Source organism: Spermophilus citellus, assembly GCF_964194105.1.
Source record: "Spermophilus citellus genome assembly, chromosome: 6".
In the NCBI taxonomy this organism is placed as follows: domain Eukaryota; kingdom Metazoa; phylum Chordata; class Mammalia; order Rodentia; family Sciuridae; genus Spermophilus; species Spermophilus citellus.
Genome location: NC_138187.1, coordinates 9,285,567 through 9,300,778, shown reverse-complemented (window position 1 = coordinate 9,300,778; position 15,212 = coordinate 9,285,567). Strand labels below are relative to the sequence as shown.

General features: G+C 50.5%; 1 protein-coding gene across 2 annotated transcripts in view; it reads right to left on the bottom strand.

Moving 5' to 3' along the window:
• Nucleotides 1-15,212, bottom strand: part of SNX29 (sorting nexin 29) — a 388,450-nt gene that overhangs the window by 209,271 nt on the left and 163,967 nt on the right. The window contains exon 14 of one of the 2 annotated variants that reach the window (XR_014022540.1): nucleotides 14,499-14,641. Coding sequence is in view for 1 of the 2 variants with exons in the window: in XM_081298376.1 (XP_081154502.1) it covers nucleotides 14,559-14,641 (83 nt within the window). In the remaining variant the exon portion in view is untranslated. The remainder of the gene's footprint in view (nucleotides 1-14,498; nucleotides 14,642-15,212) is intronic. The other variant, XM_081298376.1, reaches the window with a different exon arrangement.

The window sequence follows — 15,212 nt, the reverse complement described above, 5'->3', positions numbered from 1 at the left end:
AGCTATAAAAATGGCATTCTGACATGTGCTACAATCTAAGGATCTGTCTACTGATGGACAAACCTTGAAAACATGCTAAGTCAAAGAAACCAACCTCAAGCCACATTATATGATTCCAGTAACAGAAACTATCATCCACAGAGACAGCGAGCAGAACAGAGGCTGCCAAGGGCTGGAGGAGGGTGGACAGACAGCGACAACCAACCAGTACGGTGTCTGTTTAGGCAGCAGATCCTGTTCTAAGATGGGGAGTGGATGTACGATTCTGAATCCACCAACAACCATGAAACCCACACTTGGTTTGTGTGACTCAACAGCAATGTGACCTCATCTTCATAAAGTTGCTCCCTCGGGGATCACTAGCCCTTCAGAGAGCAGCACGATGGAGGCTTTATCCTGAACATGCAGACTGTCAGGAGGCCTGACCCAGACCTCTGTGGGCACCTCCACAGAGGCATCAGAAGAGAACTGGTGACTCTGCCCACATACCAAAACTAGGAACCCATTTAAAAAAGGGCGCACACCCTGATTAATGTCACAATCCCAAATAACCCATAGGGAAAAGCCCTCAAGCCCCACATGCCAAGAGAATGAGCCAATAATTCACCAAAACAAAATGCAATGCATAAACACAGAAAAAGTCACATCACCATAGGAAATACAAATGGCTCATGTTCTGCCTAGTGCAGTTCAAAGGGTATCATCCATTAACACTGGCTGGAATGGCCACCAGGGTCAGCTTGCCGGTGACACTGTAATGCATGCAGTCCTCTCAGAGCAATACTGAAATCGACAGCAGGAGTCAGAAAAACCTTGGCACTTCACCTGGCAACTCTGCTAGTGGGACCAAACCTTCCACATAATAAGAAGTGTGGGGACATCCACACACACAGGACACCCCAGCAAGGCTTTCCATAAGACCATAGTAAGGAGAGCCCAGCTACAGGCTGCAGGCTCACACCCTGGCCTGTCGGACAGATGGAACATTTGGCACTTGCTGCAACTCAGGTTATGTGGGTCACGTGAGGACTGGAAAGCCTGGTGATGGTGGGCAGGAAAGGCCAGGCACACCCCACAATGGGTTCCACTGTGCAGAGGGGAGAGCTTGGAGAGGAAGCCGCCTCCGCAGCTCCCTCTAGTGGCCGGCACAGGGTGCGAGGGAACCACTGGGACCCACCTGAATGATCTTCCCACACCATTCAGCCAACCTCCACCTCAGTTTCCTCATCAGCCAGTTTAACCTTTAAATGACTTATTACAAGAAAAACTAAATTCATTTTTCCTTCTCATTTTCTTTTTAGTTCAAATTTTTTCAACTGATACACGAAAACATCGAACCTGTACAGACTAACGTAATGGGGTCCCTGGTCTGCAGTGTAAACGTTTAAATCACTTCCATCTTCTCAAACACTCGGCATCTCTTTGGGGCAAGAACATTCAAACTCCATCGAGCTTTCTGAAATGTGCAGTGCGTTGTTATCTGTCGCCCTACCATGCCAACCACACCGGACTTCCTGCTCCTATCTGACTTAGTGCCCATTTGCCAACTCTCTGCCCCTCCCCCAGCTCTCCTCCCAGCCCCTGGCAGCCGTGTTCCCCTGGCAGCCGTGCTCTACTCTCAACTTGGATGAGATCCACTTTGGATTCTGCGTGAGCCGGGTCATGCACTTCGGGTCTCTGCACCTGGCTATCTCACTTAACAGCCTTCAGCTCCACAAGGTCGTCCCCATTCTTCCCATGGCTGGATGACACTGGTTACGTGTCCCCGCTACATCTTCACTCCCTCACCAAGCTGTTCTACGTCATGGCTGCTGTGAACAGCACTGCAGTGAGCACAGGGTGCAGACACCTCTTCGACCTCATGATTTCATTTCCTTTGGATCCACACGCAGGAATGGGGCCTCTATTTTAGTTTTCCGAGGAACCTCCCCATTTCTGATAAGGGCGACACTGACTCACGTTCCCACCACGAGTGGGCCAAGGCTCCCTTTCTTCCACATTCTCACCAGCACTTGTTTTCTTAGGTATTTTTGATAACAGCCATTCTTGATTAGTGATTTCTAACATTATCTTACACCTGTATTTATCTGAAGTCCTCTTTTGAGAAATATCTATATAAGTGTACTACCCATCTTTCAATCAGCTTTTTTATTTTGCTTGGGAGGGGGTTGCTATTGACTATCTGGAGCTCCTTCTATGTTCTGGTCATTAACTTTGTCAGATGTATAGTTCACAAATAAATATGTCCCCTCTGCCTGAGGTGGTGTGGCCAGGGTGAAGTCCCAGCCTCGGGGACTCCATTCACTCAAAGTCCAGGATTCGGTGTTAGCTCCCCACCTGTGGAGCACCTGAGGGAGCCCGATTCCAGATGCCAGCCATCTCTCGCTCTCCCACTCCAGTTGGCCTCCCAGGGCCAGCTTCTCTGCACTCCCCGGGGCTGAGCCTGGGCTTAGCAGCTGCTCAGAGAGGCCTTCCTGGGCCTGGCACTGAAGCAGCCCCACGGTTCCCTTTCAGCATCCCAGTCATGTTTTCCACAGCACGCGACGTACATCAGGGTTAGTTTTATTTGTTGTTTGACTCGTTTCCAGTCTCTCTACTCATCTGTAAGCTCCGTGGTGGCAGGATTCCTCAACGGTGGCAGAAACCCGGAGTCCTGCAGTGCCTCACACTTCCCATGCAGTTCAGTGGGTCTTGCTGAAGGACAGATTCTGAGTTTTACAAGGCCCCAGGCACAGAGGCCAGCACTGTTGGTCCAGAGACCTCACTTCAAACAGGGAGGATGGAGAGAATGCACTCTTTTTCCCCTTAGATTTGCCTAAGATTTGTACCAGCTCCCAGGACCTAACAGAGGACATTCAACAACTTGCTGACTAAATAGAGTTGGTCATTTTCATGTGTGTGACTTTCAGCCCTCAATTGCTATAAGAAAAAGACCCTTAAAAAAATGACCAGGTAGCTGACCATCCAAATTATCAGCCCAGAACATGAACACACCCCAAGTGTGGACTGCCCACCTCCCACAAGACTGCACTCATCGGTACTGCGATGAAGATCATTTGGGTGGAGCCAGAGATCCAAAACCAGCCATGAAGAAAACACAAAGGCAAGAAATGTGTGTGGTAGAGTGAGCCCAACAGGGCTGCCCTCTGAACCCCAGGCTCTGTGGGATGACGAGGCAATTCAAGGAGGAAAAAGACCAGCTGCTGCCAGATGCCCAGAGGACAGCACCCACCCACTGCATGCCCCCCTGGATACGCAGAGTTGTGACAGCAATGCTGGCTCACACAAAAGCCACTGGGGGTTGCCCGCTGGGCCTGGACCCCCACAATCCTGGTTCACAATCCCAACGAACAAAAGCATCATCGTAGTCCAGACTTCCCTCTCAAAGACGGCCAAAATCGGGTCTGAATCAAGGATGTTCACCAGACTCTGCCACCTGCATGCAGATCCAGTAGCCACGAGATTGGCCATTAGAGAGATGTCAACAAACCTAAGGCTCCATCCACGCCATTCCACTTCCCTGGAAGCCAAAGCCCCTATTCTAAAATAAACAGAGCCTGTGGCTCCATGCAAACCCAGTCAGCCCCCAGGGCTGCTCCTATCAATCATACAGTCTCCCTCTCTCTCTTCTCCTTTTAAACTCCCAGAATTACAAAAACCTTAATTTTTAAAGAGTTTGTCTTAGTGCGCATTGAGTTTCAGAGGGCCATTAAAAAATCATGAGCACACTCTCCTACTGCAGGACATGATTCATGCTTTCTGCCAACACACACCTCACTTTCGGGCCTCTGCTGGTTACAGCATCCCAAACTCTCAGACAATATGAATTCCCTGTCTTCTGCACCTTTCCGAGTGGTTGCACTTTAACACTGAACACATGCAGCACTTTCCAGGTCTCCAGAATGTTGAACAAGGCTGTTGCTTAGATAATGTAAGAGCAAAAGACTCATCATCCCTAGAATTAATTATTAGGATGGCTGCAAAATCATTGGTATGCAAGGCACTTGATACTTAGGATAAACTTGCCTTTGCTAGAATGTCGGAGGACAAGGGCTGGGTGCTGGCTGGTTTCCCAGGGCAAAACCAGAGCTCCATCTGTCTAACACAGCTTAGCTAAGAGGCTGGAGGGCCTTTTCATTAACTCCAGTGTATCTCTACTGTAAAGCCAACTGCAATGAGGGTGGTAAAGCAAACTATGGCTGGTTGTGGGAACGTCAATGCATTTAACAGATGAGGAAGGCTTGCCGAGTTCAGAAATCAAAGATTTGTTTGGGCTTTGCTGGGATTTGGTCAAATCCCTATATCAGCTCCTCAAATCTTCCAACAATTCAGGAAAGACCTTGAACTTGCCCCTTGGGCTCTACCTTGCAACTGATCCAGAGGCCACTGTGGACTTTGTAACAGTCAAGGCATACAGATGCCTTTTAAAGGTAGCATGTGCACACTATTTCTGAACACCACCAAAGGCTTTGTCAGTTAGAATGAAGGATACCAGAAACAATTTTTCTTTTCCTCCCTTTGTGGTGCTGGGGATCAAACCCAGGGCCTTGTGCATGCCAGGCCAGTGCTCTGACACCGAGCCACACCCAGCCCTAGGAAAGAACGTTGATTGAAATAAGTGGGGGTCCAGATCCCCAGACCAGCTATTGCTTGTGTCTGTATGCTCTGCTGCCCTTGCCGGGACATCTGAGAAGGTCAGAGCCTTCCTGCTTCAGAGTACCTCAGCTTCCTGCTGAAGTGGCCCGTAGACAGCCACTGATCCGAGTCCCCAGCAATGGGAATGCATCCTGCTCCTCAAGGGCTGCCCGCTGCACCTTAGGTACATTCCAGAGAACTACAGACGCATCCCAAGAACTCAGAGCCGGACACTTCCCATGGTAGATTATCTGTTTCTGAGCCTATTTTCTGTCAAACCAACAACAGCAATAGAAAAAAATCTTAACTAGAGCAAAAAATTCAACAATCCCCCTGCTTGTACACATGAAGGGGGTTGGGGGGCTTGTGTGTTTGTTTTGGTACTGGGATTAAACCCAGGAGTGATTTACCACTGGGCTCCATCTCTTGAAGTTTTCATTTTCTGAGACAGGGTCTTGTGAAGTTGCCTAAGGCCTCATAATTGCTAAGCCTGGCTTCAAACTTGTGATCCTCCTGCCCCAGCCTCCCATGTCACGTGGATGGCAACCACCACATGGGAGCTCTTCAGAACCCTTCAGGAAACTCCGGCCATCTCCCCTCCCATCTCCCACCCACCTTCAATCCTCCCACAGCTGTCACACTCTCCTTCTCGTCCCTGGGTCAGGCAATCTCCCTCCATGATGCTCTGGTCACACCCGGGCTCTGCTCAGGACACCTGGGAGAATACATTCTGCCATGTCAGGACTGCTCCCTGCGAGGCCGAGACCCGAGGCAGTGCTGGGTCCCCCACGGGCACCCAGCAGCCTGCATGGGGCCCGGCCCATGGCGAGCCACCTGGAAATGTGGGCCAGAAAGCAATGAAGCAGGGAGGGGGAGGAGGGAGGGGGAGGAGGGAGGGGGAGGAGGGAGGGGGAGTTGGGAAGTAGAGGAAGCCCCACTAAGGGCAATTCAGTCAGAGGCCCGCTGCCCTCACCTGGTTTAGTAAAGAAGGAGGCTGGAGGGAGCAGAATGCGGAGCTGTAGTTTAGTGGGTTCAGAGTTTCAGAGTTGCAAGATGAGAAGCGCTCTGCAGGTGGCCTATGCTGACAGGTGCACAGCCCTGAGAACACCCCTCCTCTACCCATCCGCAGACTTCCAACGGCCAGGATGGTCAATTTCATGTTACATGTAGGTTATCACAGTTGAAAATGTATTTTTAAAGAATCAGCTATAATAGTTCATGTTTAATGAGAATTTTCCCATGTGTTTTACTTTATAGTCATTATCCATAGAAGTGGCCCTACCATTACCTCAATTTTACACATGAGCAAGCTGAGGTCTGGGAGAGCAAGCTGAGGTCTGGGAGGGCAAGCAACTTGCCCAATGTCACACAGCTGCTAAGGGACAGAGCTGGGGTTCGCCCTCACATTAAACCCTGCCCTTGACCAGAGCTCACACTGAGGAAAGGCCTTCCCCAGTTGCTAGTACTGAAAGGAGGCGACCGCTAGTTCCAGATTTGGAATCCCAAGACCTGAACCCAATCTGCACTTCTACCACTTGCTCGTTGCAGAACCCAGTTTGAGTCTCAGGATTTTTACTTATGAAGTGAAAAGAAAAATACCTTCAGAGTGACCCCAAAAAGCCTGCTAAGCATCAGTGAGCAGTCAGCACCCATAAACCACAAAGCTTCACCCAGCAACACAGCGGTGGGCCCCGTCCCTCCTGCCAGCACAGGAAGGCCAGGAGGGGAGTCCCAAATCAACACTCCCTCACCCAGGCACACAGCTGAGGTCACCTCCATCCCATCATGTAGACTGCAGGAAAAGGAAGAATCAAGGAACCTTTGTCCCAACCCCTGCTGTGGTTTGAACTGTGAATGTCCCCCAAGGCTTGTATGTTTAAGCCTGGTCCCCAGCTGACGGCACTACAGCCTTTGGGGCCTAGTGGAAGGAAGGCCATGATGAGAGAGTGCCCTTGAGGGGTTATCTGGACCCGGCCCTCCTGACCGTGTCCTGGATCCCTGTTGTGACATTCCATTTCATCACAGGCTCAAAGATCACAGGGTCAAGCACCATGGACTGAAACCTCTGAAACTGAGCCAAAACACCCTTCCTCCACATGAGTCGATTTTCTCAGGTATTCCATCACAGTAGCAGAAAGCTGGGTAACGCACCAGCCCAGCTCTGCCTCTCCAACAGTTGCCAGGTGAGCACCATGATGGGAGCCAACCAGGAACAGCAAAGAATGGGGTGAGGGAAACGGCAAACACACAACATGGAAGAGGGTCATTCTTTAGCTTTAATGAGATGAGGTTCCGATGCCCCACCCCTCAGCTTCCCATGCCCCTCCCAATCTCTCTCCCCGCTCAGCCCTGTCTGAGCAACAAGCTCGCCATCCTTCCCACTATCAGAGATTACTACAGACGTCATAATTGAGGGAATAAGAACTGTACCAAAAATCAGACCCACGAGAACAAGGACGGGCATTTGTTTTAAACGAGGAAGCTTAACAGCAACAGGTGTGCGCAACACTGATTGGCAAACCTCATGGGCAAAAGCCAGCCTGTGCTCTATTTTCGAACACTTTTTACATTTTAGGAGTGGGGGAAGGAGAAGGAAGAGGAGGATGAAGAGGAGAGGGGGAAATGGTGAGAGGAGAAGGAGTCAGACCAAGCAAAACCCCGACCATATGGGCCTTTATCAAAAATGTCTGCCCACCTCTGGTCCCAGGAGGCGAACCCCTACTTCCTGTCACTTGGGAGCACAACATGGTTTGTGCTCACTGTAGAAGAAAACCAAACACCAAGGGGCCCACAGACACAGGCCGAGAGGACACTGAGCCACTCCCCGAGTGAAAGGCCAGCTGTGCTGCACCAGGGGACACATCAATGTGGGCCAGAAAGGGGGCAGCATGGTGGGCATCCAGAGCCTAGAGTAGGGCCAGGCTTCCTGGGGCCCTGCAGGAAGGTGAGCCCGAGACCACAGGGCCAGTGATGGTACCCTACAGGAACCAACCCACCTCTCTGGGGGTTCCCGACAGCCCCCAAGGAAGCCTGGCTCCACACAGGCAAGAGGTGAATAGGGGCGACACCAATGGATAGAGGAGGAGGGCAGTCAGGCCTATAAGGGGTGGGAGGGGCACCATGGTGTCACAGCCAACACCAAGGATGCTCCCAGGGAGGTGTCCAAGGTCCCAGAAGCAGAGCGGGCCCCCTAAGGCAGGATCCCCACCTGGGTCATTCTTTAGCTTTAATGAGATGAGGTCCCAATGCCCCCACCCCCTTCCCGATCTCTCCCCCGACTCATCCCTGTCTGAGCAACAAGCTCCCCGTCCTTCCAGCTATCAGAGATTACTACAGCGTGCCTCGCAGACAGCGCCGAGTGGGACCAAGGAAGGAAAAAAAGCACTTCTCCATCCTATGATTCATATACGGGCAAGTGCTACAAACAATCCGGGGCGCTGGAATTGATTTGCTCCCTTGCCAGTGAAGAAGGCTGAGCATCGAGGCAGACTGTAATATGGACGTACTGAATGTGTACAGCACATATTTATTCATTTTTAGAAATTCTGCCGCCCCTCCTCCCCTGGACTCTGACCATCCCACTCGGCTGCTATTCTTATCTCTTGCTCATTTGCGTAATTTTAACACTGCAGAATATAGCCAGCCTAAGAATATTTTTTTTATAATTACACCCATCACAGGAACTGTCAGTATCTAATGAAGGATAATTTCAGCTATTATAAGAAACTTAAAAGATCATTTTCATGAATAATTCGTAATATGAATCACTAAATTCAAACAATGTCAGAAATCCCCCCACCCGCCACAAAAAAAGGAAAAGGAAAATATTTTAGGTGCCTAAAAGTCACCGTCCCTGTAAAGGCAGAGTTCAGTTTCCGACGTGCACAGAAACCAAGCAACACGTGGGCAGGTCAGCACGAGAGGGGAAGCAACAGCCCATCAGCTCACAGCGCTGCCCTCTGTTGCTCTTTCCCCAGGTACTCCAAGACTCAGGATAAAAGCCAAGCCTTTTAGCCAGTCCCAGGGAGCTCTCCTCGTCCTGACCCTGCCCGTCTCTCCAGCTCCTCTCACCTCCTCCTGCCACCCTGGATCCCACGCAGACCCCTAGACTCCCGGGGCATCTGTGCAATATACTCATTACTTTCCCTCTAGGAAAGAAAACCTGCCTGAAAATGAGATGGACCACACCAGAGACAGAAACAACGCAGAGTGATAAATCTTCCTGGTAAACTGATCTAGCCACACCTGCACCCAAGGCTTCTCGGTTCTGAGACAGAATACGTGTCCTGTTTCCTTCAGTGGGTTTCTACTGGGCAAAGTTATTACTAAAATAAGACTTCAGGCTCAGCAGACCTTGATAATAGCAGAGTCGCTGCTCTAATGGCTGGTCTGGGTCAAAGCCAGCCAAGCAGAGCACTCAGTAGGCAACCCTCTGGGAGTCTAGGCTGTGCAGGTGGTGGTGTAAAGGAAGTGTGGTCAGGATCCACGGACGAGTGCCTGGCTAATCCCAGAAGGGGACGGTGACTTCTGAAGCAGCTTGGCCAACGGGTGTGTCCATGCTGCATGGCAGTAACAAAGCCCCCAAATCTGCTTTTCTCAGAGAAGTATGAAAACCAAAGGACAACCTGATTTGCAAAGGAAACTGCTGTGTCCCGCTGTGTCCCTCACAGAATATTGCCCCTTTCCACAAACTAAGTCTTCAAACTACAGGCCGCACCGCCTTAGTGGGGTGTTCAATGTCATCAGGGAGTCACAGCTGATGCTTCTTAACAGACTAGAGGAGGGAATAAAACACGAGAATGGTTTGCACATGGTCCCAGGAAGGTCCGTCTCAATTACACGTGTTCCAATGTGTGCTTAAAAGTGTGTCTTACTGAGGACTGAAAACCACTGTCACAAAGCATGTTGGATTTAAAAAAAAAAAAAGTGAGATCAGAGATGACATCTGGTAACATGACACACTGGTTTCAAACTAAAGGGCAACAGGCAGATGCTGCCCACACACTTGGGCTTTGTGACTGCACTTCCCTGTATCCTCCAAAATCAATCCAGGACAGGAGGATGCGTGGGGAGGAGCTCGCTGCATTACAATCTGTAGTACAAACCCCAACCTGAGCACCACCCATCAAGACGACTTTAAAAGTTCCAGCATAAGCACACGATGTCTCCAATATACAGTGTTAAAAAGAATGACCTGGGGCTGTAGCTACTGACCAAACGGACACTCGCCACAGTGAGGCAACCCACTGTTGCCCAAGGAAGCAAGGCCTGCAAGCTCCTCCTCAAAGAGCCAGGTGGCACATCTGGGCTCCAGGCCACGTGGTCCTTGCTGACCTTTTAAGTCCTCCGCCTCAGCTCAAGGTAGACAGAGGCAACATAATGAACGGACGTGGCCGAGCTCTGGAAGAGCTTCGCCCACAGAAAGGTGGCACGGCCACGGACCAGTGTGCCAGCCCTGTCCAACTGTAACTCCACTTGGGGACAAGTAGAACAGGAACACACCTGCAGAGTGTAGGTCTGCGTGGTGACATCCACCAGTCAACTCTAGTCATCCACAGGGCCAGCCCTGAGGAGGGTCATTAGTGTCACCTAGCTCCACGTTGCTAGACTTGTTAGAGGACACACTTTTTTTTTAATTCTGATAAAATATTCCATTATTTAACAACTAGATGAAATAGGTTTCTAGTGATTGCTTTCACTAAAGTCTATTTTCTGTAATATATCCAGCCAATTTTATTGTAACTAACAGGCCCTTCCATAATTCATAATTAATTGGATGCCAACTGTCATGTGAGAACTTCCAGCTAGAAAGTGTCCCAAAAGGTGGAAATGATAGCAAGTCATGAGAAACCAAGAAAATAACTTTCATTCTCCTTCGTAGTGAGAAGGCAATCGATAGAGAGGAGTGGCCTAAAATTTAAGCGTGCAAGCCTGGAATGCCCCATTAATTGAACCAGTCAGTGACCATGGGGTGAGGGGTAAGGACAGTTTATGCAAGTCTCAAATGACATGACAACTAAGCATTAGGCCAAGATGTGGGCCTGGGTCTAAATTCTACTCTAAACATTCCCTTGACACTGGCCAAATAGAGCACATTCCCATAGAAAATCCAATCCTCGTGCCATAGGGGCACCCTCGACTCCCAGGAAAATGGGCAGAGGACAGAAAGCAGCTGGCCAGCACACTGCTTCGACATAAGGAGAAGGAAGACCCCTGTTCCATCCCAACAGGTGAGGGCTGCCAGAGACATGCTGTTCCCTGAACCCCGTAGGCTTCAAAGAACTGGGTGGAGACCATCTTCCACATTCCCTGTCAAAACTGACCCATTACTGCTGGACCTCCTCCCCTGTGGCTCAACCACAGCAGAGTGGCTGCTAATTCACGAGTGTGGCAGAAGCGGACAGGATCTCATAGCGGCCACTCTCTCCTCAGCAGGACACCAACGTGGATGGCTACAAGCCAGCTGGGAAGATATGAGTCCTCCCGGCATCCCTCACAGGTGATGTGGCCACACGACAGGGTCAGAGGTGACTTCAGAAGCCATGTTTAGTGCACCTGAGGACTCAGAGTGCTGATCCACAATGGAAGGCCAGAGGCAGGGGACGGGGCAACCTGCTAGGTCAACTGATAGCAAAGTCAGCACAGAACTTTCTGGGCTAAAACCCCCAGTCTGAAGCTCTGCGCCACGGTGGGCTGCAGAACGCAGGCTGTTCTGGTTCCCTCGGGGGAGAAGTGAAGGAAGCAAGACACAGCAGACAGCCTACATGCCACCCACCCACTTCCCTCACCCTGGGCACAGGTATAACAGGCTGCCAGCAGGGACCTGATGTTGTTTACCTCATAACGCACCATAGCCTGCTTTCTCTACTGAAAGTTATGTCAGTTATGTGTCGTTGGTGCTTGGGTCCTTGGCTTTCTTCTCAACCCAAAGGCTCCAAGCCCTCCAGATAGGGGCTGTTCTCCCCAGAGCACTGGTAAGGGCACAGGGCACAGCCAGGCCAAACTGGAAGGGCATGCGCCAGAACACGAAGCTCAAGAGCCTCTCATTCTTGCTTTCTCCTTTATCACTTCCCTCTTTTTCAGTCTCTATAATGACTACTTTAAACACACACACACACACACACACGAAACTCAGGCTGCTTTTCTTGTTGAGAAACAAGCCAAAAGAGGTGGCACTGGGTTCAGAGGCCCTTTGGCCTGCAGGTGTGCACGCTCACAGCCTCCGCCAAGACAGCCTGGGCCACAGTGAGGCCTCACAACTGCGCAGGGCAGCCCCTGCAATCCACTGGTGGTCTTAGGATGAGACAAACCCAATGCAAATGAAGGCAGGAATAATTAAGGCAGAGTAGTGCCTGGCCTAACTGACTGCACCTGGAGGGAGGAGAACGGTCTAGAAAGACTGGGTCCCTAAAAGGGTGAGAGTATTCAGAAACAATCAGTGAGAAACAGAAAGGTAATGGGCATCTGAGAAGGCATCCAGGTATAGCACATGCTGAGAATGTCCCCCAAACACTGTGCCACCCCGCACATGTCACAGCTGACGTCCTCATGCCCACCTCCCCATCACTGGATTGGCCTTCCAGGGGGAAAGGCCAGGCAAACCTCTCCCCAGCCAAGGCCACCCTGCCCACCCAGGCACTAGTCTGAGCTCAAGATGGGCAGACACAGTGCACTATTTACCTCCACATCCGGGCACCCACCACTCCCCCCCCAGTGTGCCTTGGGAAAAGCACTCGATGACAATCATAATAACCAAACATGTGCACACAGGGCGTGGTGGGGATTTTCACCCAGTCTGGCCCCACTACATGGCACCTCACAACTGAGGCACCAAGGAGAGAAGCAATGGGCCAAGTCCACTCACATCCCTAAAATGGGACCTTACAGAAAGGTTACCTATTCCAGCCACAGACCTGGCGTTTGGGCTTCATCCATATGAGCTGTTCAACTATAAGGTGCTCAATAAGGTCATTCGTGCATTCACCATATACCTCCTGAGCACCACAAGGAGCCAGGCACTGTCCCAGAAGCTGGGTACACAAAGGCATAAAAACCAAGCCAGTCCCTTCTCCCGTGGACTGACAGCTGGTAAATGTCTCTCAACTATGTTGATAATGAAAGGAAGAAATCAGAACTTCCAAGTATAAAATAGGCAGCGGTACCATAACCCTGGGACTGGCCAATGAGGGGAAAGCAGAGAGGCACATATGGGGCAGGGAGAGCCGACTGGTGACAAAGGTGCACATGCCAGGTGGCAGGAAGGTGCAGACAGAGTGCGAGGACACACCAGAGAGAGGAGGGGACTATGACTGAAGTGCCAAGAGCCAGAGCAAAAACTCAGCCTCTCAGCAGCCCAGCCCTGAGGGCCAGCTTCCTCTCCTTGGAGGGTGTCTAAGGCTCCACCTAGTCCGAGAGAAAGCCATTTAGGCAGCCACCCAGCCTTTGTCACCCACTCAAGCCAAGTGACCAGCTGCCTCAGGAGAGCTGTAACTAGAAAGTTCAAACAGAGGGGTTTTCAAGACCGGAGTGGCCTTTATCACAACAAGCACCTGCCAGACTCCAGGAAGGAGAGCGGCTGAAGATCAAAGGGGCCGATGGACACACACACAAGAACTGCAACGCCAGGCTCTGAAAACCAGCCGTGGGGCTAAGCACACAAGGCAGGAGTGATGCACTCAGACACTCCAGTGTGGTTTTGGGGTCTTTGTTTCCTACCAAACAGTGAAAAGGAAGTGAACAAAAATCTCGAATTGATAATCTTCCCAGCCAACTGTTCCTGCAATGACTTGAGAAGAAAACATCCCCTGGGGTAAAATCAGGTTGAGCAAACATTCACCCTTACAGAGACCCCCAGGACACACAGCCAGGCCTAGAACCGTGGCCTGGGTCTTCTGGAGACCATGACATAGCAGCTTTGATGACACTTCCCGGGAACGATGTGCAAGGGGTGGCCTGGGAAGACTTGAGCAATGCCCACTCCTCCCACATGACTTCTGCCAGCCTCACCCTCCCCAAACCACCTATCCAATACCAATGGTTCCTCCTCCCTCATGTACCAATTAAGCAACCACATTTCCCAGAATTCTTTGCAATTAGGGGCAGCCAAAGGGCTTTAAGTACAAGTAATGAAAGAAGAAGGGATTTCCTCAAAGAAAGCTTATTATTTTTAAAGCTTTAAATCCTGTAGAGTTCAACTGTGCAATGCACTCCGTGCTAGTCTAACCTCCTGCTTCTACCAGTCAGAAAGTCAGATGCAATGGCTGGAACACCAGCTGTCATAAAGGAAGCATGAAGCCATCGTGAAAATACAAGGGCATGCCAGGGGCTGGGTAAGGTAGTGCCACCTATAATCCCAGCCACTCAGGAGGAGAGGCTGAGGCAGGAGGATCACAAGTTCCAGGCCAGCTGGTCAACTTACCAAGACTCTGCCTCAAAATTTAAAAAAAAAAAAAAAATTCTTTTCTTCTTTAAAGGGGGAAAGATATAGCTTAATGTCAAAACACTCAAAATAAAAAGGGGGGGCATGCAATGAGGACAACAGAATAAGAGCAGCTTAAGTCCCTGATGGCCACCATACATTCACTTCCACCTCAGACTAGACTGACTATGTCCAGACTTCTGTTAGGTAGAAGACAACCCATGTAGCAGTCATGCCACAGGATGCACCACCAAGACCGAGACACAAACCTTCAAGTGCACAGACTGGTGTGATGCCCAGTAACAGCAGCAAGTCTCACCACAGTAGTTTTCACTTAGCAACAACACACAGCGGGTTCCTCCACGTGAGCGACTCTCTGGAACCCTCACCAGCACCTTTCCTCTAATTCATCTGAGTATGCACTCAAAGGTCGAGCAACACCTACGTGCCAGTCAGAGGGGTTCATGGGACGGCTCGGCCTCCCCGCCTGGGCTGTCTCCCTCACCTTCAGCTGTAGGGCCTTCTCTTTTCAGCATCTGGACAGCTCCTACATATTTCTTCAGCTGGACTTTGAGCACCTCGTTTTCTCTGCAGGTACAAGAATGTTAAAAAATAAATAAATTTAAAAATTGGCAATTTAGACCCAAAGCAGGGGAGGGGGGTGTCTGTGCACAGAAAAACACACACTTTACATATTACAAATATTAACATTCTCATTCCAGAGATCATCGCTGGAAAGGGCTGTTACCAAGCACATATTTGTGGAATGCCTTCAAGAACCTTCCTTCTGGAATGGAGGCAAGCACCGGCCACAATGCTGCCAACTTGGGACACTGACACTCGCCGTGCCTCCTGTCTGCCCAGGGCCTGTTCAGTGTCAAGCCCTCTGTGATATTCTCCCCTTAAACAGCAGCATGTACCAAGCACCGTGCATTTGTCCCAGGGACATGCTTATAGTCACTAACTGCTCCATGCACTAACACCACCTGCCAGGCCCCAGGTCAAGTGTCTGTACACATCTGACTGGATCCTTGCCATTTCACAGATGAGAAAACTGAGGCACCAAGGAGAGAAGCAACTGGCCAAGTCCACTCACATCTCTATGCAACATCACACTATGGAACGTGGATCCCATGCTACCCCAAGATCCCGCCTGAGT